The sequence below is a fragment of the Cricetulus griseus genome, assembly GCF_003668045.3.
Source record: "Cricetulus griseus strain 17A/GY chromosome 1 unlocalized genomic scaffold, alternate assembly CriGri-PICRH-1.0 chr1_0, whole genome shotgun sequence".
NCBI lineage: Eukaryota > Metazoa > Chordata > Mammalia > Rodentia > Cricetidae > Cricetulus > Cricetulus griseus.
The window spans coordinates 16,417,077-16,444,568 of NW_023276806.1; the positions used below are offsets into that span (position 1 = coordinate 16,417,077).

At 44.0% G+C, this 27,492-nt stretch overlaps 1 protein-coding gene across 3 annotated transcripts in view; it reads right to left on the reverse strand.

Moving 5' to 3' along the window:
- Positions 1-27,492, reverse strand: part of Kyat3 (kynurenine aminotransferase 3) — a 50,238-nt gene that overhangs the window by 16,569 nt on the left and 6,177 nt on the right. For all 3 annotated transcript variants that reach the window (XM_027395878.1, XM_027395879.2, XM_027395880.2), the window contains 6 exons: positions 18,134-18,192; positions 17,247-17,391; positions 13,209-13,358; positions 10,455-10,541; positions 9,879-10,004; positions 9,667-9,787 (listed from right to left, as the gene is read on the reverse strand). In XM_027395878.1, the coding sequence (XP_027251679.1) occupies positions 9,667-9,787; positions 9,879-10,004; positions 10,455-10,541; positions 13,209-13,358; positions 17,247-17,391; positions 18,134-18,192 (688 nt within the window). The remainder of the gene's footprint in view (positions 1-9,666; positions 9,788-9,878; positions 10,005-10,454; positions 10,542-13,208; positions 13,359-17,246; positions 17,392-18,133; positions 18,193-27,492) is intronic.

A 27,492-nucleotide genomic window follows, 5' to 3' on the forward strand; every position in this document is an offset into this window, starting at 1 on the left:
TGAGGAGCTGGGTGGTTTACAGCTGTGTGTCACCATCATTGGCTGGAGTTTCCATTTCTTCAGTCTGAGGAGCGGTGTGGCTTACAGGTGTGTGTCACCATCATTGGCTGAAGTTTCCACTTCTTCAGTCTGAGGAGCAGTGTGGCTTACAGGTGTGTGTCACCATCATTGGCTGGACTTTCCACTTCTTCAGTCTGAGGAGCAGTGTGGTTTACAGCTGTGTGTCACCATCATTGGTTGGCGTTTCCATTTCTTCAGTCTGAGGAGCCGTGTGGCTTACAGGTGTGTGTCACCATCATTGGCTGGAGTTTCCATTTCTTCAGTCTGAGGAGCCGTGTGGCTTACAGGTGTGTGTCACCATCATTGGCTGGAATTTCCACTTCTTCAGTCTGAGGAGCGGTGTGGCTTACAGGTGTGTGTCACCATCATTGGCTGGAATTTCCACTTCTTCAGTCTGAGGAGCGGTGTGGCTTACAGGTGTGTGTCACCATCATTGGCTGGAGTTTCCACTTCTTCAGTCTGAGGAGCCGTGTGGCTTACAGGTGTGTGTCACCATCATTGGCTGGAGTTTCCACTTATTCAGTCTGAGGAGCCGTGTGGCTTATAGGTGTGTGTCACCATCATTGGCTGGAGTTTCCATTTCTTCAGTCTGAGGAGCAGTGTGGCTTAAAGGTGTGTGTCACCATCATCGGCTGGAGTTTCCATTTCTTCAGTCTGAGGAGCGGTGTGGCTTACAGGTGTGTGTCACCATCATTGGTTGGAGTTTCCATTTCTTCACTCTGAGGAGCCGTGTGGCTTACAGGTGTGTGTCACCATCATTGGCTGGAGTTTCCACTTCTTCAGTCTGAGGAGCCATGTGGCTTACAGGTGTGTGTCACCATCATTGGCTGGAGTTTCCACTTCTTCAGTCTGAGGAGCCGTGTGGCTTACAGGTGTGTGTCACCATCATTGGCTGGAGTTTCCACTTCTTCAGTCTGAGGAGCGGTGTGGCTTACAGGTGTGTGTCACCATCATTGGCTGGAGTTTCCATTTCTTCAGTCTGAGGAGCCGTGTGGCTTACAGGTGTGTGTCACCATCATTGGCTGGAGTTTCCATTTCTTCAGTCTGAGCAGTGGTGTGGCTTACAGGTGTGTGTCACCATCATTGGCTGGAGTTTCCACTTCTTCAGTCTGAGCAGTGGTGTGGCTTACAGGTGTGTGTCACCATCATTGGCTGGAGTTTCCATTTCTTCAGTCTGAGGAGCGGTGTGGCTTACAGGTGTGTGTAACCATCATTCCCTGGAGTTTCCATTTCTTCAGTCTGAGGAGCGGTGTGGCTTACAGGTGTGTGTCACCATCATTGGCTGGAGTTTCTATTTCTTCAGTCTGAGGAGCAGTGTGGCTTACAGGTGTGTGTCACCATCATTGGCTGGAGTTTCCACTTCTTCAGTCTGAGGAGGGGTGTGGCTTACAGGTGTGTGTCACCATCATTGGCTGGAGTTTCCATTTCTTCAGTCTGAGGAGCGGTGTGGCTTACAGGTGTGTGTCACCATCATTGGCTGGAGTTTCCAGTTCTTCAGTCTGAGGAGGGGTGTGGCTTACAGGTGTGTGTCACCATCATTGGCTGGAGTTTCCACTTCTTCAGTCTGAGGAGCAGTGTGGCTTACAGCTGTTTGTCACCATCATTGGCTGGAGTTTCCACTTCTTCAGTCTGAGGAGCGGTGTGGCTTACAGGTGTGTGTCACCATCATTGGCTGGAGTTTCCATTTCTTCAGTCTGAGGAGCGGTGTGTGGCTTACAGGTGTGTGTCACCATCATTGGCTGGAGTTTCCATTTCTTCATTCTGAGGAGCGGTGTGGTTTACAGCTGTGTGTCACCATCATTGGCTGGAGTTTCCAATTCTTCAGTCTGAGGAGCGGTGTGGCTTACAGGTGTGTGTCACCATCATTGGCTGGAGTTTCCATTTCTTCAGTCTGAGGAGCGGTGTGGCTTACAGGTGTGTGTCACCATCATTGGCTGGAGTTTCCACTTCTTCAGTCTGAGGAGCGGTGTGGCTTAGGGCTGTGTGTCACCATCATTGGCTGGAGTTTCCATTTCTTCAGTCTGAGGAGCTGTGTGGTTTACAGCTGTGTGTCACCATCATTCGCTGGAGTTTCCATTTCTTCAGTCTGAGGAGCCGTGTGGCTTACAGGTGTGTGTCACCATCATTGGCTGAAGTTTCCACTTCTTCAGTCTGAGGAGCAGTGTGGCTTACAGGTGTGTGTCACCATCATTGGCTGGACTTTCCACTTCTTCAGTCTGAGGAGCAGTGTGGTTTACAGCTGTTTGTCACCATCATTGGCTGGAGTTTCCACTTCTTCAGTCTGAGGAGCCATGTGGCTTACAGGTGTGTGTCACCATCATTGGTTGGTATTTCCATTTCTTCAGTCTGAGGAGCCGTGTGGCTTACAGCTGTGTGTCACCATCATTCGCTGGAGTTTCCATTTCTTCAGTCTGAGGAGCGGTGTGGCTTACAGGTGTGTGTCACCATCATTGGCTGAAGTTTCCACTTCTTCAGTCTGAGGAGCAGTGTGGCTTACAGGTGTGTGTCACCATCATTGGCTGGACTTTCCACTTCTTCAGTCTGAGGAGCAGTGTGGTTTACAGCTGTGTGTCACCATCATTGGCTGGAGTTTCCACTTCTTCAGTCTGAGGAGCCGTGTGGCTTACAGGTGTGTGTCACCATCATTGGTTGGTATTTCCATTTCTTCAGTCTGAGGAGCCGTGTGGCTTACAGGTGTGTGTCACCATCATTGGCTGGAGTTTCCATTTCTTCAGTCTGGAGCCGTGTGGCTTACAGGTGTGTGTCACCATCACTGGCTGTTATTTCCACTTCTTCGGTCTGAGGAGCGGTGTGGCTTACAGGTGTGTGTCACCATCATTGGCTGGAGTTTCCATTTCTTCGGTCTGAGCAGCGGTGTGGCTTACAGGTGTGTGTCACCATCATTGGCTGGAGTTTCCATTTCTTCGGTCTGAGCAGCGGTGTGGCTTACAGGTGTGTGTCACCATCATCGGCTGGAGTTTCCATTTCTTCGGTCTGAGGAGTGGTGTGGCTTACAAATATGTGTCACCATCATTGGCTGGAGTTTCCATTTCTTCAGTCTGAGGAGCCATGTGGCTTACAGGTGTGTGTCACCATCATTGGCTGGAGTTTCCATTTCTTCAGTCTGAGGAGCGGTGTGGCTTACAGGTGTGTGTCACCATCATTGGATGGAGTTTCCACTTCTTCAGTCTGAGGAGCCATGTGGCTTACAGGTGTGTGTCACCATCATTGGCTGGAGTTTCCATTTCTTCAGTCTGAGGAGTGGTGTGGCTTACAGGTGTGTGTCACCATCATTGGCTGGAGTTTCTATTTCTTCAGTCTGAGGAGCCCTGTGGCTTACAGGTGTGTGTCACCATCATTGGCTGGAGTTTCCATTTCTTCAGTCTGAGGAGCGGTGTGGCTTACAGGTGTGTGTCACCATCATTGGATGGAGTTTCCACTTCTTCAGTCTGAGGAGCCGTGTGGCTTACAGGTGTGTGTCACCATCATTGGCTGGAGTTTCCACTTCTTCAGTCTGAGCAGTGGTGTGGCTTACAGGTGTGTGTCACCATCATCGGCTGGAGTTTCCATTTCTTCAGTCTGAGGAGCGGTGTGGCTTACAGTTGTGTGTCACCATCATTGGCTGGAGTTTCCATTTCTTCAGTCTGAGGAGCGGTGTGGCTTACAGGTGTGTGTCACCATCATTGGCTGGAGTTTCCAGTTCTTCATTCTGAGGAGCGGTGTGGTTTACAGCTGTGTGTCACCATCATTGGCTGGAGTTTCCACTTCTTCAGTCTGAGGAGCCGTGTGGTTTACAGTTGTGTGTCACCATCATTGGCTGGAGTTTCCATTTCTTCAGTCTGAGGAGCGGTGTGGCTTACAGGTGTGTGTCACCATCATTGGCTGGAGTTTCCACTTCTTCAGTCTGAGGAGCGGTGTGGCTTACAGCTGTGTGTCACCATCATTGGCTGGAGTTTCCATTTCTTCAGTCTGAGGAGCTGTGTGGTTTACAGCTGTGTGTCACCATCATTGGCTGGAGTTTCCATTTCTTCAGTCTGAGGAGCGGTGTGGCTTACAGGTGTGTGTCACCATCATTGGCTGAAGTTTCCACTTCTTCAGTCTGAGGAGCAGTGTGGCTTACAGGTGTGTGTCACCATCATTGGCTGGACTTTCCACTTCTTCAGTCTGAGGAGCAGTGTGGTTTACAGCTGTGTGTCACCATCATTGGTTGGCGTTTCCATTTCTTCAGTCTGAGGAGCCGTGTGGCTTACAGGTGTGTGTCACCATCATTGGCTGGAGTTTCCATTTCTTCAGTCTGAGGAGCCGTGTGGCTTACAGGTGTGTGTCACCATCATTGGCTGGAATTTCCACTTCTTCAGTCTGAGGAGCGGTGTGGCTTACAGGTGTGTGTCACCATCATTGGCTGGAATTTCCACTTCTTCAGTCTGAGGAGCGGTGTGGCTTACAGGTGTGTGTCACCATCATTGGCTGGAGTTTCCACTTCTTCAGTCTGAGGAGCCGTGTGGCTTACAGGTGTGTGTCACCATCATTGGCTGGAGTTTCCACTTATTCAGTCTGAGGAGCCGTGTGGCTTATAGGTGTGTGTCTGAGGAGCCAGGTGTGTGTCATCATCGGCTGGAGTTTCCATTTCTTCCAGCGGTGTGGCTTCAGGTGTGTGTTCAGTTTCCATTTCTTCACTCTGAGGAGCCGTGTGGCTTACAGGTGTGTGTCACCATCATTGGCTGGAGTTTCCACTTCTTCAGTCTGAGGAGCCATGTGGCTTACAGGTGTGTGTCACCATCATTGGCTGGAGTTTCCACTTCTTCAGTCTGAGGAGCCGTGTGGCTTACAGGTGTGTGTCACCATCATTGGCTGGAGTTTCCATTTCTTCAGTCTGAGCAGTGGTGTGGCTTACAGGTGTGTGTCACCATCATTGGCTGGAGTTTCCACTTCTTCAGTCTGAGCAGTGGTGTGGCTTACAGGTGTGTGTCACCATCATTGGCTGGAGTTTCCATTTCTTCAGTCTGAGGAGCGGTGTGGCTTACAGGTGTGTGTCACCATCATTCCCTGGAGTTTCCATTTCTTCAGTCTGAGGAGCGGTGTGGCTTACAGGTGTGTGTCACCATCATTGGCTGGAGTTTCCAGTTCTTCAGTCTGAGGAGGGGTGTGGCTTACAGGTGTGTGTCACCATCATTGGCTGGAGTTTCCACTTCTTCAGTCTGAGGAGCGGTGTGGCTTACAGGTGTGTGTCACCATCATTGGCTGGAGTTTCCACTTCTTCAGTCTGAGGAGCGGTGTGGCTTACAGCTGTTTGTCACCATCATTGGCTGGAGTTTCCACTTCTTCAGTCTGAGGAGCGGTGTGGCTTACAGGTGTGTGTCACCATCATTGGCTGGAGTTTCCATTTCTTCAGTCTGAGGAGCGGTGTGGCTTACAGGTGTGTGTCACCATCATTGGCTGGAGTTTCTATTTCTTCAGTCTGAGGAGCCGTGTGCCTTACAGGTGTGTGTCACCATCATTGGCTGGAGTTTCCATTTCTTCAGTCTGAGGAGCGGTGTGGCTTACAGGTGTGTGTCACCATCATTGGCTGGAGTTTCCATTTCTTCAGTCTGAGGAGCGGTGTGGCTTACAGGTGTGTGTCACCATCATTCGCTGGAGTTTCCATTTCTTCAGTCTGAGGAGCGGTGTGGCTTACAGGTGTGTGTCACCATCATTCCCTGGAGTTTCCACTTCTTCAGTCTGAGGAGCGGTGTGGCTTACAGGTGTGTGTCACCATCATTGGCTGGAGTTTCCACTTATTCAGTCTGAGGAGCCGTGTGGCTTACAGGTGTGTGTCACCATCATTGGCTGGAGTTTCCATTTCTTCGGTCTGAGCAGCGGTGTGGCTTACAGGTGTGTGTCACCATCATCGGCTGGAGTTTCCATTTCTTCGGTCTGAGGAGTGGTGTGGCTTACAAATATGTGTCACCATCATTGGCTGGAGTTTCCATTTCTTCGGTCTGAGGAGCCGTGTGGTTTACAGGTGTGTGTCACCATCATTGGCTGGAGTTTCTATTTCTTCAGTCTGAGCAGTGGTGTGGCTTACAGGTGTGTGTCACCATCATTGGCTGGAGTTTCCATTTCTTCAGTCTGAGGAGCCGTGTGGCTTACAGGTGTGTGTCACCATCATTGGCTGGAGTTTCCATTTCTTCAGTCTGAGGAGCGGTGTGGCTTACAGGTGTGTGTCACCATCATTGGATGGAGTTTCCACTTCTTCAGTCTGAGGAGCGGTGTGGCTTACAGGTGTGTGTCACTATCATTGGTTGGAGTTTCCATTTCTTCGGTCTGAGGAGCGGTGTGGCTTACACATATGTGTCACCATCATTGGCTGGAGTTTCCATTTCTTCGGTCTTTGGAGCGGTGTGGCTTACAGGTGTGTGTCACTATCATTGGCTGGAGTTTCCATTTCTTCAGTCTGAGGAGCGGTGTGGCTTACAGGTGTGTGTCACCATCATTGGCTGGAGTTTCCATTTCTTCAGTCTGAGGAGCGGTGTGGCTTACAGGTGTGTGTCACCATCATTGGCTGGAGTTTCCATTTCTTCAGTCTGAGGAGCGGTGTGGCTTACAGGTGTGTGTCACCATCATTGGCTGGAGTTTCCACTTCTTCAGTCTGAGGAGCGGTGTGGCTTACAGGTGTGTGTCACCATCATTGGCTGGAGTTTCCATTTCTTCAGTCTGAGGAGCGGTGTGGCTTACAGGTGTGTGTCACCATCATTGGCTGGAGTTTCCATTTCTTCAGTCTGAGGAGCGGTGTGGCTTACAGTGTGTGTGGAGTTTCCATTTCTTCAGTCTGAGGAGCGGTGTGGCTTACAGGTGTGTGTCACCATCATTCGCTGGAGTTTCCATTTCTTCAGCCGTGTGGCTTACAGGTGTGTTGGCTGGAATTTCCACTTCTTCAGTCTGAGGAGCTGGAGTTTCCATTTCTTCAGTCTGAGGAGCTTACAGGTGTGTGTCACCATCATTGGCTGGAGTTTCCATTTCTTCAGTCTGAGGAGCTGTGTGTCACCATCATTGGCTGGAGTTTCCATTTCTTCAGTCTGAGGAGCGGTGTGGCTTACAGGTGTGTGTCACCATCATTGGCTGGAGTTTCCACTTCTTCAGTCTGAGGAGGGGTGTGGCTTACAGGTGTGTGTCACCATCATTGGCTGGAGTTTCCATTTCTTCAGTCTGAGGAGCCGTGTGGCTTACAGCTGTGTGTCACCATCATTGGCTGGAGTTTCCATTTCTTCAGTCTGAGGAGCGGTGTGTGGCTCACAGTTCTTCACAGTCCTCTGCACGACCTAAGCTGTCAAACACATGCTTTGCTTCTGACCTTCACCCAAACCTGGAGCTTATTGATTTACTTAATAATGCAGTCACAGAACCAGTTCTTTTTGCTGTAGTTCTCCAAGTATAATGATGGCCACTTTGGGGAATCAAGTTATTGTACAGAAATTTGAGAAGTCACCTTAGGTTTTCATCCACAAGTTTTCCTTAAGCCCTTGGCAGTTGCTGCCACTTACCTGATCTTGAAAGATACAGATCACTTAGCGAGAGGATTCAGTAAAATGAATGTTAATGACCATGTCAGAAAACTCAAATGCATTTGCTGCAACAGCTTTGTTATACAGCTGTGTAGATCACTAGAATTTGAAAAGTCTTATTTGTATGCATATGGTGTTTTGCCTGCACAATGTCTGTATACCAAAGTGTTCCCTCAGAGGCAAGAGGAGGAAGTAGGTTCCCCTGGAAGTGGAATTACGGATGGTTGTGAAGTACCATGTGCTGGGAATAGAACCTGGGTCCTCCGGAGGAGCAACCAGTGCTCTTGAAGTACTGAATCATCTTTCCAGCCACCTAACTGGATTAGAACAACAACAACAATAATGTATTTTTAATGTTCAGTTTACTGTCAGGTGGAATCACTTCTAGTTTCATTATGCCCCTGTTTGAGGAGGCAGGACACTGAGGTTTCAAGTGTATCTGTTAGCAAGCCTCAGAGCCTTTGTCTCCTGCAAGGGTTTTACCCCTCCTCCAAGGCTTCTAATGTTGTGGAATAATCTTTTTATACACTGTGAAGATGTGTCACTTGGATTGGTTTAATAAAAAGCATAATAGCCAACAGTTAGGCAGGATTTGGGGGGCAGAGAGAAAGCTGCAAAGAAGAATGCTGAGAGCTGGAGAACAGGCAGGACATGCAGGAGAAGAGGTAACAGTGACGAGCCATGTGGCAACACACAGATTAATAGAAACAAGTTAATTTAAATAGTAAGAGCTAGTTAGAGACAAGCCTAAACTTAGGCTGAGTTTTCATAATTTACAATAAGTCTACTTGGGAGCTGGCTTGTGGGACAGAGAAAGACTTGTTACATTCTAACCCCCTGAAACATTTGTTTTCCCTTCCACAGACCGGAACAATTATGGCACATGTGACTTCTGTTTGTACATCATACATACATACATGTACATCTTGGCCTCCTCCTTTCCATGTTTCCTACTCATCTTATTCAGCAAAGACATTTGATTGCCCGATGTTCTCATTTGCTTTCTGTTCTTGTGAAAAGGTTTATTGGGCTTATACATTCCCATTGCAGTACAGCATTGGAGAAGTCAGGGCTGGGACTCATTTCTAGCTCAGGGAGCACAGCAGAAACCATGAAGGCATGCTGCTCACATGGGGACCAGGACTACTAGCCTAAGGATGGCACTGCCCACAGAAGATTGCTTTCTCGTATCATAGATCATCAAGCAAGATAGTCCTTCATGGAAGTGGCCATATGACTACGCAATCCAGGCAATTCTTCAGTTGAGGTTTCCTCTATTGACTCTGGGCTGTGTTAGTTTGAGTCACTCCTACCATGTGTGGGACCCATACATTAAAAATTTAGAAGAGACCAACACAAATAATAATCTTGTACTTCTTGTAATTTACAAGCAAAGTGCATAGATTCTGTTAACAACAGAGGGATAAACAAAATAAAAGTGAAGTGAGTGAGTGCTGGAGGTAAGGGAGAGTGACACGGGAACAAAAGACCTGAGGGAGTCATGGGGACATCAAAGGGATAGTGTCTCTGTCAAAGGAAAGACAGGCGCAAGATCTGAAGGTCACCCCACCCCCCAGCTTACAGTCCTACAGCTGAGAGCTTGGGCCACCCCAGATGATATGGCAGTATTTGGGTGAGGTAGTCTAGTAGCAATTGCAAAATCCAGCTGAGGACAGACTAACAATAGCTTGCCGTTCCATTTCTTGCTGTTATTTTGGCGGCTTGTTCAGCACAATCACGAACCGCTTCATGAGAACTTCTGTCCCAGTGTCTTACACACCAAGGAACGGCAGCATTCTGGTTTAGAAGACAGAGATAGGCAAAAGAACTGCTCTGTTCACTTCCCAGCTTTATACTGTGATCGCAAGTCCCTTCCCCCATTTGAACATCTGTTCATCAAGCTGAACTTTAATCACTCAAGCACGACCATCTAAATACTTCTTATAAGTGCTCACATAGATACCCATCATAAAGGCTATTTTTAAGGCTGGCCTGGGATCCTTTCCAATCAGTTGTCCCACATGTGCCCAAACCCAGGCGGCCTTGAGACTGTCATAATCAGTACCTATTTTTATATGCTTGTGTCCAGTGTAGACAAGCCATTCGTAAACCTCATCACTGATGCACACGGTGTCATACTTGATGCAAAGGTCAGCAATGACTTTCAGCTCCTCTCTGGTATACACCTACACATATTAAAGGAAAGGGCACAGCCAATTATTCCACACATGAGAAAACAGTGACTCCCAGCCTGTGTAAGACAAGAGGCTCACTTACCTTGCCTATGGGGTTATGTGGAGTATTTAATATAATGGCTTTAGTTTTGGAACTAAATTTACTTTCCAGTTCTTGAGGGTTGAATGTCCAGTCAGAACTAGACCACTTCATCCCATCAGTGGGTTTCTAAGCATGAAGAAGAAAGATGTGATTTGAACAAATTAAGATGTGATTTTGGACAAATTAATTCATGTTTACTGTCTTACAAATAACCTAGTAAAGAAAAACGACGATTGAAGACAGACCTGGCAAAGGTAACTGAATAAACGACTAATGAAGAATACAAACACAAATAATTAGGCTCTAATTCAACCTCGAGAACCCAGAGGACTGGAATCTTGTTTGCACACCTGTTAAAGGAAACAATGAAGGCCGTCAGCACAACAGCTTCTGTTCCTTCCCAGAAGCTGGCTATATCTATGGGCAACGTGTGACACGGTGAGACTGACAGAGGAGGCTATGAGTCATAACAATGAATACTGTATTCATTGTTTTCAAAAGACTTCATTACATCTCCAATGGCAAAGAAACTGGCATTTTAAAACATTCAAGCCAGTGGATGGATTGGGGACTTACAGATCTCAGGGGAATAAACACAGGCGTTGCTCCGGCCATTCTCACCATGGGCTCGTAACAGTCGTAAAAAGGCACCATTATGATGACCTGAGAGAAAAGCAAACAAGAACGCAGGGTTCAGTTGGCAACTCAGTGCATGAATGTGGTACCTCTGACTGGGAGGCACTGTGCTAAGGGATAAGACACAGCAATGGAAGAGACAGGCCTGGTCTTCGTGGAGTGACTGTCTGAGTGCAAAAGAGCCTGAATAAAGATGTCCAGGGAGTCAAGGCTGGAGTTCTCAGGGAGATCTATGGATAGACTTAGAGTGGGGACATTCAAAATTGTCAGTTACATAGGCACACACCCAGACTTATCTGGGGCCTAGACTGCTCACCACATCTCAAAGGGATGTTCTAAGCAAAACCAGTAAGTATGGTGTTTGCAGTTCAAGTTAGAAAATACAATATAGGAGTTACTTGATAGGAGCAGGATGTCAGGAAATGACACTGCAATCGTTTCTAGAGTGGAGTGCTATTTTAAGACAGTATCTTGAGAGTAAGCACGTGAGTGAATCATGGGACAGTGGACACATGTGGTAGTCTGTAGCTGGAATCTTTTCTGTTCTTGTGTGATTGTGTGATGTCCACAGCACCTCTCTCCCCTCAGGTTTGTGGTATTTGGAACCTTTTTTTAACCCCAGTTTTTGGATCAGATTTCTCACCTCTAAAACTCTTCTCCAGTCACCCTTGCCACAGTTTCAGATTGAATAGCTGATCTGGTCTGCTGCCATCAGACCCAGCCCTCAGACCCAATCGAGGACCTTTCTGCCATTTTCTTGTATCTCTGGTGGTTTGAGTGAGACTGGCTGGACAGGCTCATGATTGAAAGCTTGGTCCCCAGCTTGTGGAACTGCTTGGAAAGGACTAGAAGGTATGGTATGGCCTCGTTGGAGGAAGTGTGTCAGTGGGGTTTCAAATGCCCACTCCATTCCACTCTGCTCTCTGTCTGCCTCAGGGTTGTTGTTTTAATGAGAAAGCACTCATCTACTGCCCCAGCATTGGGACTCTGTGCCTGGCCTCCTGCCTGTCATGTTCTCCACCATGATGGTCATGGTCTGTTCTCACCCTCTGAAACTGAGCAGGCTCCCAATTAAACTCTTTTGTAAGTTGCCTTCGTCATGGTATTTTGTGACAGAAATAGAAAAGTAACTAAGACAATCTCCTTCCTTTCTTTCTTTCTTCCACTGACGTAAGATCTTATCTAGCTCTGACCAATCTCCAACTCACTATGGAGCTGAGATGGGCCCTGACCTCCTGGCTTCACCTCCCAAGTTCTGGGATTGCAGGTACGCACCACCACATTTGCCTGGCCTTTGCCTTTTATACAGCTTTTGACTGCATTTATTTGTTTATTTGCTGTGCACATGCTCTTGGGTGTACCATGGGACACATGTGGTAGTCTGTAGCTGGAAGCTTTTCTGTGTCCCACCCAGTCCTACAGCCACATAAAACAATCATTCAGAAGCTTAATATTAATTATAATTGTTTGGCTGATGGCTCAGGCTTATTACTAACTAGCTCTTACATTTAAATTAACCCGTATTTCTTATCTATGCTTTGCCACATGGTTTGTGGCTTGTTACCTCATTTTCTACATTTCTTGCTTCCTCAGCAGCTGGTGTCTTCTTCTACTCTGCCTTCTTTCTCCCTGTATCTCTACTTGTATTTTCTGCCTGGCTCTATTTTACCTGGCTATTTCAGCCAAATCAGCTTCTTTATTGATCAATCATAAGAATACAGAAAGACATCCCATATCAGAAGTCAGAGGACAACTTGCCAGTGTTGGTTCTCTTATTCTGTCACATGGGTTCTGAAGATCCAATTCAGGCTTTGCAGAAAATGTTCCTACGAAGGGAGCCCCTCCCCTCACCAGCCCAGGGAGCCACTTCACCAGCCTGTGCTTTTATATCTTTTTAAAACTTACCCCAATTTCATGAAAATGCTATACAATTCTAACTTTTGCTCTTGCGTTAATGTCCACATGAGAGTTTGCTGAATATGAGAATTATTTTCTTACCTTTTGCATGTATAAATAACAGTGTTGTGTTTGTGTGTATGGTCAGTTGAATAAATTCACATGATTGCAACCTCTAGATGAAAGAATATAAACACTTTTACAAACACACACAGCCTCATGTTTTTATTGAATCTGCATGTACGTATGTGTGCATGGGGGGGGGTGCATGCCAGTCACATACAAAGTTAGGTCAGCCTGGGCTAGAGGAGACCCTGTCTCAAAAACAAACAAGACTAACTAACTAACTAACTAACTAACTAACTAACTAACTAACTAACTAGGAATGCTACAACGTGAACAAATCTCACAGACATAATAATGAATGAAAAGAAAAAAAATTCAAGAGCCTATACCATAATTGGAATCATACCAAAATGATTCCAATTTCTATCCAGTAAAAGAGCCATAAGAATGAACTGAGGTGCAGATTACAGAATAATGGTTAACTCTGGGAGACACACACCAGGAAATGACTCAAAGTGTCTGGACACTGGACAGGTGAAATGTCTTTGTGTGCGCTGTATTTATATGGCAATTTATCCCATTCTACAGTCAAGACTTGTCAACTTTACTGTGCCACCATTAGACTTCAAAATGGATTGAGAGTAAAAAAAAAAAAGGAACAAAATGAGGAGAAGACTCCAATACAGGACAGAAGTATTGAAGTAGATGTTATAACAGTGTTCATGTACTTACTTCATCTCCCGGGTCAACCAGTCCTTGAATGGTGTTGAAGAGAGCTCCATATCCGCCCACTGTCACAATAATTTCTTCATTTGGATCGATTTGATTTTGATAAATTTTTTCATATAAACAGGACAGAGCTTTCACAAGTGATGGATGACCCTGTTGTATTAAAGATTAAGACAAAACAAAAACCCACCTTGAAGTTGATTATGAAAGCTACTTCTTTGAGGTAATATAAGTCTAAGATGTAACAGTTTTTAAATTTGGGTAAATGTCTAGCGTTATCTCCACATTTGTATTTTTAAAGATTGATTTTATATGTATAGGTATCTTGCTTACATGTGCGCATGTGCACCACCTGAGTGTAGTGGAGACCAGGAAAAGGTGCCAGCACCTCTGGACTTGGAGTTACAGGCAGATGTGACAGACTGTATATAAGCCACCATGGGAGTGCTGGGAATTGAACCCAGGTCCTCCGCAAGAGCAGTAAGTGCTCTTTACTGACTGAACTCCAGCCTCCAAGTCTATATTTCCAAAGTAGCACTAAACTTCAAAAGCCTTTGCATTTTGAGTGTCTCTCTGAATAGTTATGAAAACTTGGTGCTGATGAAAAGTATGCACAAAAGAGAAGATTTGGAAATACAATATTTCAAACCATTTGTTTTGAATAAAAAGGAATTATCTCCCAGTATATTTATAATAGCATAATTATGAATGTAAAAATCCTGAGTTTGCTATATCCCCGAATCTGCTTTTCTCAATTGCCAGGGAGGTTCTATGTGCCATGGACTAAGAGTTAGTGTTGATGATGACAAACACTACCAGGAAGCACAGTATCTTCCACAGTTGAGAAAAGAATAGTTGCCAAGGACAGCGATTCCCATAAGATGAGAAAGAGGATTACAAATGTACAGATTGTGGGATATGTAGTGATTCTCAAACTAAAACTTCCTCTTTAGGGGCTGCGTTGTAGCTCAGTACTGGAGTGCTTGCCTAGCAGGTACAGGGCCCTGGGTTCAACTCATACCCAGAAATAAATAATTTTTATTTTCGCTAACATGCAATAAATAATTGCACATATTTAAGGGGTAGTGTGATACCTCAACACATGACCACAGTATATAATAAAACCAGTTATTTTCCTCCTGAATATCTTTGGGACCTTCAAGCTCTTCTCTATTATAGTTCTTCAAATATATAACAGGTTATTGTGAATTATAATCCCTGTTTGTGCTATAGAAGACTAGAAAATTTTCCTTCCATCTCACTGGGTCTTGGTATGTTGTTTATTCTCCCTTTCTCTCTTTCCACTTCCTCTTCTTAGCCTCTACAGACTACCTTTCAACTCTCATCTACCTCCAGATCTACATATTTTTTTTGTTGTTGTTGTTGTTTTGAGAGACAGGGCTTCTCTGTGGCTTTGGAGGCTGTCCTGGAACTAGCTCTTGTAGACCAGGCTGGTCTCGAACTCACAGAGATCCGCCTGCCTCTGCCTCCCGAGTGCTGGGATTAAAGGTGTGTATCACCAACGCCCGGCTCAGATCTACATATTTAAGCTTTTCCATACAAGACAAAATATTCAGCATTTGTTTCTCTGTGTCTGCCGCATTATTCCAGTGAACATCTTTGCCAATTCTATCCATTTTGCCGCAGTTGTCTGGTTTTTACTCTACCTGTGGCAGAATAATAGTCTACTGGGAGAGGTAGCATAGTTTTTCTATGCTTCTGCTGATGGTTACCTAGACTGATTCAGTATCTTAGCTACAGTGAGCAGCACTTCAGCACACATGGGTGTAGGTGTCTCTGAGCTGCAGATTTCATTCCTTTGAATATAAATCCAGACATTTTTATGTGTTTTGCTCCTTTTAATTTTTTTTTAACATTTATTCATTGTAACAAGTCTTTCTCTGTCCTGCCAGCTCCCAAATAATGACACAGAGACTTACCAATTATGAAAGCTCGGCCTGTAGCTTAGGCTTGTTTCTAACTAGCTCTTATAACCTAAATTAACACATTTGTATTCATCTACGGGTTCCCACTGGCTCATGGCTGTTACTTTTCCTCCTGCACATCCTGCTTGCTGTGCCTCGGTTATCTGCTTCCACCTCCTCTCTCTGCCCGGAAGTCCCACCTACACTTCCTGCCTGGCTATTAGCCATTCAGCTCTTTATTAAACCAGTCACAAAATACATTTTCACAGTATGCAAATATCCCACAATTTTGTGTGTGTGTGTGTGTTGGGGGAGGGTATCCATGCCACACTGTGCATATGGAGGCCACAGAACTACTGGAAAGTTGGTTCTGTCCCTTCATCATGTGTGTCCCAAGGATCAAACTCAGGTTGTCAGCCTTAACAAGTGCCTTCACCCACTGGGCCAGTTTGTCAACTCTACTTATGCTGCCTTTTGTGACACTAGCACTAATTTACAGTGATTCCAAAGGTGCAGAAGAGATTTTTCTCTCTCTCTCCATTTGTTATGTTTTGCTTTTTAAATAATAACTATTCTTCCTGTACTGAAATGATTTTGCATGGTTTTGTTTGCATTTTCTTGATCAGTGATGCTAAGAACTCCGTCATATACTTTCTATCCACGTCTATTCTTCTTTTAGAAATGTAGATTATAACCCCCTTTTCGTTATATAGGTTTCCCACGTCTTTATGCATTCTAGACATTCATTCTTTGTCTGATGAGCACCTTTCTCCCATTCTATAGGTTGTCTCTACTCTGTTAGGCTTCTTTGACATAAACAAATTGCTTAGTTTTATAAGATCACATTTGTCTATTTTTGCTATTGTTACCTGTGCTTTGGGAGTTTTTATAAAACAAAACAAAACAAAACAAAACAAAACAAAACAACATAGCCTATACCAATACCTTGAACCTATTTCCCTTGTATTTTCTTCTACAACTTACATAGTTTCAGGTCTGTTATGGGGGCTTATAGGCCTGTTGGTTAGTGAGTGGGCTGTCAATTTGACATAAATTTGAGTCATTTGGGAAGAGGGAAACTCAAGTGAGAAAATGCACCTCCTTTCCCAGATTGGCTTATGGGCAAGCCTATGGTACAATTTCTTGATTGAAAATTAATGTGGAAGGGCTCAGCTCACTGAGCAGTGCCATCCCTGGTCTGTTGCTCTTGGATGCTGTAAGAAAGCAGGCTGGGTAAGCCATGAGGAGCAAGCTAGTAAGCATGATTTTCCATCAGTTCCTGCCTCCAGGTTACTGCCTTGAGTTCCTTTCCTGGCTTCCCTGCATGATAGACTACAGTTGTAAGATGAAAAAAAGCCCTTCCCAAGTTGCTTTTGACTATGGTATTTTGCCATAGCAATAAACATCCCGATGAAGACAGTGAGACCATGAGGGCACTGTGACCATCTTGCTCAGGTCTGTCTTGCTGTTTTCTCCTGTGCTCTTATCCCCAAAGCAAGACCCTGTGCAAACTGTTTGGACTTTCATAGATAGACTCACAATGACTAAATGCAAAGACTTCTTTCCATATCCTGTTCCTCCCCATTTTTCACACTCTGAAGGAAGGAAAAGAAGATGCTTGGTCATGTGGTTACATGCTTGGTCACATGGCTCTCAGGCATGGTAGACAAATGTCCATAGTTTATAGTCACTCTAATCTAAAATGCCTGGATACCTGTGCATTTCAGCACAGATGATAGACAAGGGGTTAGAGAGGCTAGGGAGGAAGCAAGCATCTAGTCAGAAACAGGGTTCTTTAAGAAGCCAATGCTAAGACTACATGAGTATTAATGAGATAGCAAAGATAATGAGAGGATAATTTCCCGTCCCTTGATGTCCTGTGATCTCATGTTAGAATAGCAGTCAATGGTGGACCAAAACAGATCTTCGAAAGGGCTGGAAGTTGGGGAAGGTGCATCCCAAGAGGAAGGGCAAGGGGCTCCTGAGTTTCTAGGTTGGGACAGGTGATCCTAGACAGAGGTATACACACACACACACACACACACACACACACACACACACACACACACCAGCTTGAGTTATCATTGGGTGCCCCACGTAGCCCGGATAGACTCACAAAGCCCCTGGTGTACTGATTCAGGTTATCAGTCAATGCAGCCTTTGATAATTCTTCCTTCACATAGGTTGGAGGCGATATATCTGGAAGGCCTTGTCCAAGATTCACAACAGAAGGGTCTGCAGCCAACTTAGTAAATTCAACCCTGATTAAAAAAAGAAAACAACAACTAAAATTAGAAACACTATAATTACTGAGTTAGCTTCAATATCATATGTTCTCAGGCAGTGGTGACCCATGCTTTTAATCCTAGCACTTGGAAGGCAAAGGCAGGTGGGTCTCTGAGTTCAAGGCCTGCCTGGACTACAGAGTGAGTTCCAGGACAGCCAGGGCTACACAGAGAAATACTGTTTTGAAAGACAAAAATCACACGTTCTATTTATATAAAAAAACAAGACTTAGTCTTAGAGATGAAAAACAATGAATTCCCAACCAAATGTTACTACCCACAAGATGAATATATCTGGCAAATGAGGGTTGAACTAATGACCCTATTTTCCTTAGACACCTCAATTGAATAACATTCATATTTGAGTCATATCTGTATGTAGATATAATAATGCCTGTAATCCCAGCACTGGGGAGACTGAAGCAAGAGGATCTAGAGTTTGAGGCCAGCCTGGGCTACATACATAGCAAGGCCCTACTCCAAGAAAAAAAGAAAAAGAAACTGTTGTAAATTTCATGAACACATCAGTCAAACTTCATTTCTATATCCTCTGCCATGTATCCAGTGCTAGCCCAGGGACTAGCTTCTCTCCATTTAATTTTAATTAATGGGAGGAGTTAAATGAATGGCTTCATTATTGGACTGTGGCTGAAGCTAAAATACAATTTATGGGACGACAGGAAACTTCACCACATGACCAATCACATGAGACACTCACCACACATTGCTGTCCAGGCCTTCAATTCGTTTGGCATTTTTGAATTTCAAAGCCATTTTCTGAAAGACAAATATTGAAAGTTCCTTTTAATTATTTAGTCAAAATTCAAAGAGGCCAGTAAACATTGTGCTATTTTTCCCCTTTTTCTTCTGTTATCCTGCAAATGGTACCATGGAAAGAAAAGTCCTAAGGGACTGTCAACTTTTCCCCACTGTCTTACAGAATGCTCTTCCTTATGGCCTTCATATCTTTACAGTCTCACCCAAGGACAAAAATACCACCCCAGTATGAAAAGCTAATGAATTTAAAGGCTTGAAACACACTCAAGAGCTCAACAATAATGTCAACAGAAAAGGTTTCAAGAGAATCTTGAGCCATGCTATGAAGTTTGCGTAACATATTTTGCATCCATAGCTCTATAAGTAAGTTCTTCCTATGGCCTATAGGAAGAACTCAAATGGTTTCAGATTCCTTAATAATGGGTTATAGATAATGCTAACTAACATTATGAAGCAATGCTGTGTACTAGGCACCATTCTGTGTGTTTTACATTACTAAAATTTTAACATTAATATCAGGCCTACGTATCATTATGAGGTACCATAAAGATGGAGATGAAAAAAAAAACTTTTCACATCTGCCAAAGTTCATAAAACAATCTCAAACAGGCTCAGCCCAAGATATGAGCACGTGACCTTTATTTACAGCCCATGCTTATACTATCTTCTACTGCCTTTCACACAAAGACCTTCTAAGAAACATTACTGGAGCTTGCTGCTTAAAATATAGTAGTCATTCCCATTACAGCACCTAACACCAAGCAAGCTAAGACTGTAGTAGGAAAATATTAGGAGTTATAATTATCATACCATACACAATATCTCAGTTCTTTCAATTCAAAAGCTATGTTTTGACTATTTCTCCAAAGTATTGAATTAGCTTTGAGTTCATTGTTAGCAGGCTGGTGGAAATAAGAAAAATGATTGACAGCATTTTTGCAAAGAATTTTGTAATAGAATATTAAGGCAATTTTAATTCAATCTGGGAGAGAGATAATAATAATGGTTATTAAATAGAACATTGTTCTCAGTCTATTTCCAATAACAATATGAAAGAAATAGCTTTCTCAGGCTCCTATTCGTAATCTTTGAAAACTCCAGTGAAGGGAATCACAAGCAAATTCTCTGGAGGCTAACACACTTCTAGAACAGCATTTTGATGAAGTCCCACCTGAACATGGTTCTGCTCTAGAGAATACAATTATAAAACTCACAAGACCCAGTATGACAGAAAAGGATATTTTTAACAAAGGCCTTCCCCTCTTTCTGAAACAGAGTTGAGAACTTAATGATTCATTCAGCACTTGACCAGAAATGCAAAGTAGATTCATATATATAAGAACCAGGACTGGGGAAATGGCTTAGTGGGTAAATCACGTTCTGTGTAAGCATGACCAGCTGAGCTCGTATCCCAAACACCATGTAGAAGCCAAGCTCTCACATGCTTATAAGTACAAGACTGGGGCACAGATATAGGGTGATTCCAGGGGCTCCCAGTTCAGCCAGTACATCTCAAACTGTGAACTCCTGACCAATCAGTGAGAGACCCTGCCTCAAAAATAAGGTGGGGAGCAACTGAGAAAGATACCGGCACTGACCTTGGCCCTCCAAATTCCCATTCGTGGGCACATGCACCCCTCCCACATGAACTGCCCCCCAAACTAAAAAAAAAAAGTCATTATGGAGTGCAACAGACAACGTGGACATGAAGTAAGACTATTTCAAATTTAGTTAGTGGAGATAAAAGGCACATTTTTGCCTTAATTTTATTCCAAGTCTCTGTCTAACTCAGTCACTTTTTAGATTTGAGACAGGGCCTCTTGTTTGCCTGTGTATACCTCACTAGGCTCCTGAGTTTCTGGGGGATTCTCCTATCTCACTTCTCCCATCTACCTATAGGAGGGCTGAGGTGCTCACACCCTGTCTTGTTCAGCTTTTTATGGATTTGGGGGACTGGAATGCAGGTGCTCACACTTTTACAAGTGCTGGAACCTCCCAGCCCTAATATACCAATAGTATAAAATTAAAAAGGCTTTCCTTTTGTCTATACTATGTATACCCTGAAACTCAGATGCTGCTCTGTTTGGTGTGACTCACCCTGAGCCATAGTCACCTCTGCCAAGAACACAACCTACTTCTAACAAAAAGATCTTACAAGTTCCTGTTTGGATGTATATGCATTGCTTCTACTTATACATTTTTTTGGTCAAAGTGAATTCATGGTTGAGCCACGTACGGAGCCAGGTTATACAGCTGACTAGTAGAGGAAGCAGTACGTTCTTGTGGGAGTAACTAAATAAAGCTGGGGAGCCCAGCTCCCGTGGGATTCAGGTCCCAAAGTGGAGGTGTGGAGTCGGTGAGGGGAAGAGGAGACTGACGTGATCTGAGGTTGAATCGAGATGGCTGCCACTTCATTGAAAAAAAACAAAAAACAAAACAAAAGCTACTCCTTTTGTACTCTATAATTGCACAAAAGACTAAGTGGGAGAAAGGGGCACGTGAGCTGGGGTGTGGCTTGTGATGAGGGACTGAGGAAGTTAATAGGCATCAGTCATGTATTAATGGAGCGGCCACAAGTTCCTCTTGCCAAAGATTTTAGCAGCAGGACCGTTCTTCAACGCCCCGCAGGAATGGGAGTTTTTGTCTAACTGCCTGACCGTGGGAAAAGGACTTTATATGGAAAACAGCAGGGTTTTTTGTTTTTTTGTTTGTTTGTTTGTTTGTTTTTCAGGTTTTTTGAGACAGGGTTTCTCTGTATTGCTTTGGAGGTTGTCCTAGAACTCGCTCTGTAGACCAGGCTGACCTCGAACTCACAGAGATCCGTCTGCCTCTGCCCCCGAATGCTGAGATTAAAGACCTGAGCCACCAACGCCAGAATATGGCCAGAATATGGAATATGGCTTTTTTTTTTTGTATGGCTTTTTTTATCCAAATTGCTAAAGCTTAAAGTGGGAAAAGCGAGGTGAGTAGACCTTAGGGATCTATAAATCTTGATTATTAGTTATTGGGAAGCTCCCTCCGTCCAGCTCTGCTCCCCCTTGCTTCAAATCCTGCCCAGTCTCAGAAAGCCTGCCATCCGCAGCTCCTCCCCCTGAGATGCTCCAGACCACACCCACAGGCTATTTGAGGCTTGGTCCCTTGCTCTGTCAAGTAGTTCTCCCTTGTGGTTTCTCCTCTACCTCCCAGGAGTTGCTTTGCTCATTAAACTCGGACTTTAATTCTTAATTCGGCTTGGTTTGATTGGCTGCGTTGGTGGAGAGACTTAACATCGGGGTACAGAAACCTTTTACCAAATACACCTTATTTATCAAGCGTATGTTACTCATCTAAATTTTGTAGCAGCTTGGTGGGACTAGGCAGTTATCACACTATATATATGGTTCCACAGTGGTGGGGATTTTTTCCTAAAGAATTACTTTGTTTAAAGACGTTGCTATTTTATACGATTTCATCTTTTAAAGACAGAACATTTCCCAAAGGAAAAGGCTTAAGGGAACCCTGTGAGAACAGTGAGAATCACGAAAAATGAGAGTAAAGGCGCTGGAGGATTGTGATCTAAAGTTGAAACGCTGGAACTTTGTCAAGCAGCAGTGGTTACCGTTCAGTCCACGCCATCAAGTCAAGATCACTGTTACAGGTTGAATTTGGTCCACCGCAATTACATATGCTGAGGCCCTAACCCTCAGTACTCAGAACGTGGCCATAGAAATTGGGTCACTGGGGTCTCCTTGGCTTGGGAGCTAAGAGCACTGGTTACTCTTCCAGATGATCCAGGGTTGCTTCCCAGCACCCACATGGTGGGTCAAAACTGTCTGTAATGCAGTGCCAGGAGGCCCCACATCATCTTCTCGGCAGTGTTGCTGCACACAGTAATAGACATACATGTGGACAAAACACTCATACACATAATAAATTAAAATGAAAATTTGACTGTGCTTAAAAAAATAGGATGGGTGGTGGAGGAGGTTGAGGAAGAGGAGGAGCACACCTTTATTTAGTCTCAGCACTTGGGAGGCAGAGGCAGGCCGATCTACAGAGTGAGCACCAGGACAGGCTCCAAAACTACACAGAGAAAAGCTGTCTCAAAAAACAAAACAAAGCAAAAATATAAGAAAGAAAAGCAATAGGCCCATTGCATATGCAATAGTTAAAATGAGGTGTTTAGGCTGAGCTCACACACACCACTTTGTCCCGTTGGTTCCTCATAGGGACCTCTGGACACATAGAACTTAGTATGAAGGGCCTGGCAAAGGCTGAGGGATGGTCTACAAGTCAAGGGTGCCAAAATCCCCAGGAGATCAACACTAGTGGAAGGCAAGAAGCCACTGACCCTTTAGAGAGGTCGGTTAGCTGATTGCAATGAGCAGGGAGAGGTTGGAATGTTGCAGGTCCAGAGCCTAATTACAATTTATCTCAGGCTATCTTCAGCTCCCTTAGGAGACTCAGTGTCTGCCTTAGCATCTTTAGGACTAACCGATGAAAACCCTTTGAACTGTATGTAACCTAACAGATCACTGGCTTTGCCAACTAAGTGGCTGAGTGCCATAGATAATACCTGAGGCCCATAGAAGAGAGATTCCGGCCCCCACATACGTACACTTTGCTTTAACATCCATACCTAATGTTTTAACCAATTTTTTTGAAAGTGGCTTCATTTAGGACTATCTTTGTTCATTACCATAAGACATTCATCAATGAGCAGTGTTGCCACATGCCTTTAATTCTAGCACTAAGGAGGCAGAGGCAGATGGATCTCTGTGAGTTTGAGGCCAGCCTGGTCTACAGAGGGAGTTCCAGGACAGCCAGGGCTGTTACACAGAGAAACCCTGTCTTGAAATACACACACACACACACACACACACACACACACACACACACACACACATCACATCACACACACCTATTTCCTGGCAGACCCAGGATCAGAACGATAGAATGAATTTTAAAATATATAAGAGAACATCTATAGGTCTAGTATGATTTTTGAATGCAGCTATTTTCATCAGTTGCATTTCAGGTATGGCATGTATGTGAACTGCTGTAGTACACAGTCACCATTGAAATCACAAGCTACTTAATTGTCTACCAGCTTGAAGGGAAAAGGTGCTACTCCACAGCTTCACCACAAGGTGGCAAGTTTGACCAAGATAAGGAAAAGCTTCAGCAAAGCAAGTTCCTAAAATGAAAGGAATTACAACCTAAGAGACTGCTACCAAAGTTCTAACTGTATACATTTTAAGGACTAACCTATAAGACCTAACGCATGTAGGTGGGATTCGACAAGAAGAGAAAAAGCCTCCCAAGGGAGGGCTGAAGCTGAGGAAATCAAGGCTGTCAAATCCATTCAGTAGGAGTCTGTAATCAAATCTTTACCCAGAGGAGCCAAGGGGATAGCCAAAAACTATTAGAGGGCAAGAAAGGTCAAAAATAGAAATAGCAAAGCTGTGCACACACATGTGTGCACATACATTTTGCTGTGTCTTTATTTTACTTATTTTTTACACTTTGATATTTCAATGCCCACAGTGATAACACTTCCTTCATTCCCTAGTATTAATACTACCTCTTAAATGTCTTTAAACATACACACACACACACACACACACACACACACACACCACACAGGAAATGCTATACTGAAACACTATACTATCCCCCAACCTATGCTGTGGTTTCTTTTGTGAAGTACATAGCTGTCACTCAGGCTTCTGCAAAATTTGGCACTCCCAGGATGGCACTGGGACATTATCAAGGTCATAGGCTTCCCCTGGCACGTCAGTTGCCATCGACAATCCAAAGCTATCAGTCCTTTTTTGCATGAGACACAAACTAAATTCACATCTCCTTTTGTCATGAAAGAGAAGGATAAGAAGGCTCAAGGTACCAGAGAAAGGAAAACGGAGAGTTGTTGCCTCCATCTCAAAGGTAACAGATGGGACCTTGAACCCCACAGGGTTTTGCTTCATCTCTGCTTCCCATCACACAAGAATAAATACAGTCACACTCCCACAAATTCACTATCATAGAAGGACTGTCTCTAAAGCACATTAGGCCTCACAATCATCAGGGAAATGAGAATTAATCATGATATATACATCAAGATGCTTGTAGATACTAAGTGTTGCTGACAAAGATATAGGGCAACTGGGATACTTTTCAACCCTAAAAATTGAACATAATTTAAATGCAATTAAATATGATTAAAAATAAACCATACATCTCACTGTAATGTGTTTACAAGATAATGAAAAACTATGTCTAATAAATCAATCTACAGGGGTACTTTACAAGTTTATGCACAGAAACCCAAACCCAGAAACAATCCAAAGGCCTATCAAAGGGGAAACAGGAAAGCAAACAGGTTCATCTACATACTGAACGAGTGCTCCACAGGGAGGAAGGACAGGACTCACCAATATGCTACATTTAAAAGCATTGTATGTATGAAAAAAGAACAAGAGCAAAGGTCTATATGACGTGCGTTTTGTTTCTTTGTTTTAGTTTTTTGAGACAGAGTTTCTCAGTAGCTGTAGCAACTGTAGTACTATAGCTACTCAGTAGCTCTCAGGAGCCAGTCCTGGAACTTTCTCTGTAGACCAGGCTGGCCTCTGCCTCCTGAGCACTGGGATTAAAGGTGTGCACTGCCGCCAGCCTGTCATATTTTTATTTATATGAAATAATAAAATTGAACTAATCCTTAGTGACAACATGCAAATCAAAGGACCAGGATTATATCTCAGCAGGAAAACATTTGCTTAATGTGTGCAAGGCTCTGGGTTCAATTTCCAGCATCACAGGGTAAAGTATGAGCTACAGAGGGGCATGGAGAACGTTTTAGGGGTAATGGAGATGCTGTGTGGTTGCTTGAGGCAGGGATTTCATGGGACATCCTTCCTCCAGCAAATAAATGATCATTGAGTTGTCATCCTAAAGCTGTAGTTTGTAGTGTCTAGACAGAGCTGATTGAAAAGGTTGTCAGGGTGTTCTAAAATCATGCCTCCTTTCTCTCTGTGTAAAAAAAAATATTCCTCAAGCCAGCACAAACAAACTTATGTTACAGATTTGAGATCTTCCAAGGTATTAGCTACAAATTCAGAAAACCAGATGCATTACTTTATTTTGCCACCAGATGGCAGCACAAACAAATTGCTCTGGCAATGAAGAAAAAACTGAATGTAAAATTGAGGGGACATCTGAATTAAGATTTAAGAATGAGGCATTTTTTTTTTATCTCAGGTGTAAGATATTGAATGCATGGTCCAGGAAGCTGAGCAGTACAAAGCTGAAGATGAGAAGCAGAGAGATAAGGTTTCCTCCAAGAATTCACTGGAGTCCTATGCTTTCAACATGAAAGCAACAGATGAAGATGAGAAACTTCAAGGCAAGATCAACGATGAGGACAAACAGAAGATTCTAGACAAGTGTAATGACATCATCAGTTGGCTGGATAAGAATCAGACTGCAAAGAAGGAAGAATTTGAACACCAGCAGAAAGAACTGGAGAAAGTCTGCAACCCATCATTACCACGCTGTACCAGAGTGCTGGTGGCAAGCCTGGAGGAATGCCTGGGGGCTTCCCTGGTGGTGGGGCTCCTCCATCTGGTGGTGCTTCCTCAGGGCCTACCACCGAAGAGGTGGATTAAGTCAGTCCAAGTAGAGGTGTAGCATTGTTCCACAGGGAAACGTTTGAAGGACCCAAATTTAGCAAAGTTTCATGGCAGTTTTTAAATTTAAACTGCTAACAATAAATTCCTGGGCATTCTCAATACCTGAACATGGAACACGTACACAGAGGAAATAAAACATTGCACTTTATAAGCCCTGTATCCTAAATGGAAAATGCAATGTCTAATATGGTGGAAAATGGAATGTCTAAATAAAACTATTTACATTGGAAAAAAAAAGAATGAGGCAATTATATCCCATGCAAAGGTATGCATATTTAACTGAAACTTTTAAGGAACACATACTTAGTCGCTCTATTTTATACAGAATTATTTCTAAACTATAATCCTACAGTACTGGAGGGTGAATTTGATTTTAGCCTGACCTATCTAAGAAGTTTCAGACCAGCCTGGGCTACACAGTGAGGCCATGCATCTAGCAACAAATAAGTAGACAGGCAGGCATGGTAATGTATATCTCTAACCAAGAACTTGAGAGGTGGAGGCAGGAGGAGCAGTTCAGGGCTAGCCCCAGCTACCTAGCAAGTTCTAGGCCAGCCTAGGGTACATGAAACCCTGTCTGAAAACCAAAGAAAACAAAACCAACCTGTCAACAAATAAAATGTGTTCAATATCTGTTGACTGAACAAGTGACTGATGAGGAAGGAATCTTGGCTTTGTCTGAGAGATTGTACCACAGGAAAATCTGAGGCCTCTACAGCTAGGCGCTGGCCACAACACACCTCACAGGACGATCCTAGGAGTGTAGGGAGTTGGAGCTATTTTAGATACCCCTAAATTGAAGGCAAACAGATAGCAAAGTCTGCTTCTGGAATTTTGGCTGACTTCAACCTGTGAAAAAAACAGGTTGCCTTTACTTAGATCAATTCGTTTACTTCATATAAATTTGTGCTAGGTGGTTTCTTTGAACTCATCATAGCTGAGGCTATAGCTAAGCAGTGGAGAGCTTCCTAGCAAGTATGAGGCCCCAGCTCCAGTTGTGATTGTCTGATTTGGGAACTGAATTCTTAGTTCTCTGCAAGAGTAGCAAGTGCTCTTAAGGCTCCAGACTCTCCCCCAACCTTGCTGTGATTTTTAAAGCGAAGCCTATTGATGAATTGTGGAAATGTTTTGTGACAGGGTCAGTCCTTAAAATGGCAGTTGTTAAAAATTAAGCCTAAGTCAACATGTAGCTCAGTCATTCCACTCCTTGGGGGTGGTGGTGGGGTATGTCAAACAGTCAGCGGGTTGAATAACACACCGGTGGTGAGTCTTATCTTAGATGTAGATGAGATGACTTAGAAATGCTTTTTCTAAGAATATTCCAGACTAAGGATCAGCATATCTTAGTGTGAGTCATATATGTGATCTAACAAATTCCACCAATGATAATCACAAACACACTCTGCTTTCTTTTTGTTTGTTTTTTGAGGCAGGGTCTCTCTAAGTAGCCCCCTAACTGTCCTGGGACACTCTATGTAGACCAGGTTGGCCTTGAACTCACAGATTCACCTGTCTCTGCCTCCCAAAAGCCAGGATCAACGGCGTGTGCCCCTACACCCGGCTCACACCTTTTAGTATCATAGTCTCATATAGTCACGTTGGGTGATCACAAAGGGCACCAAATGTTAGGAAT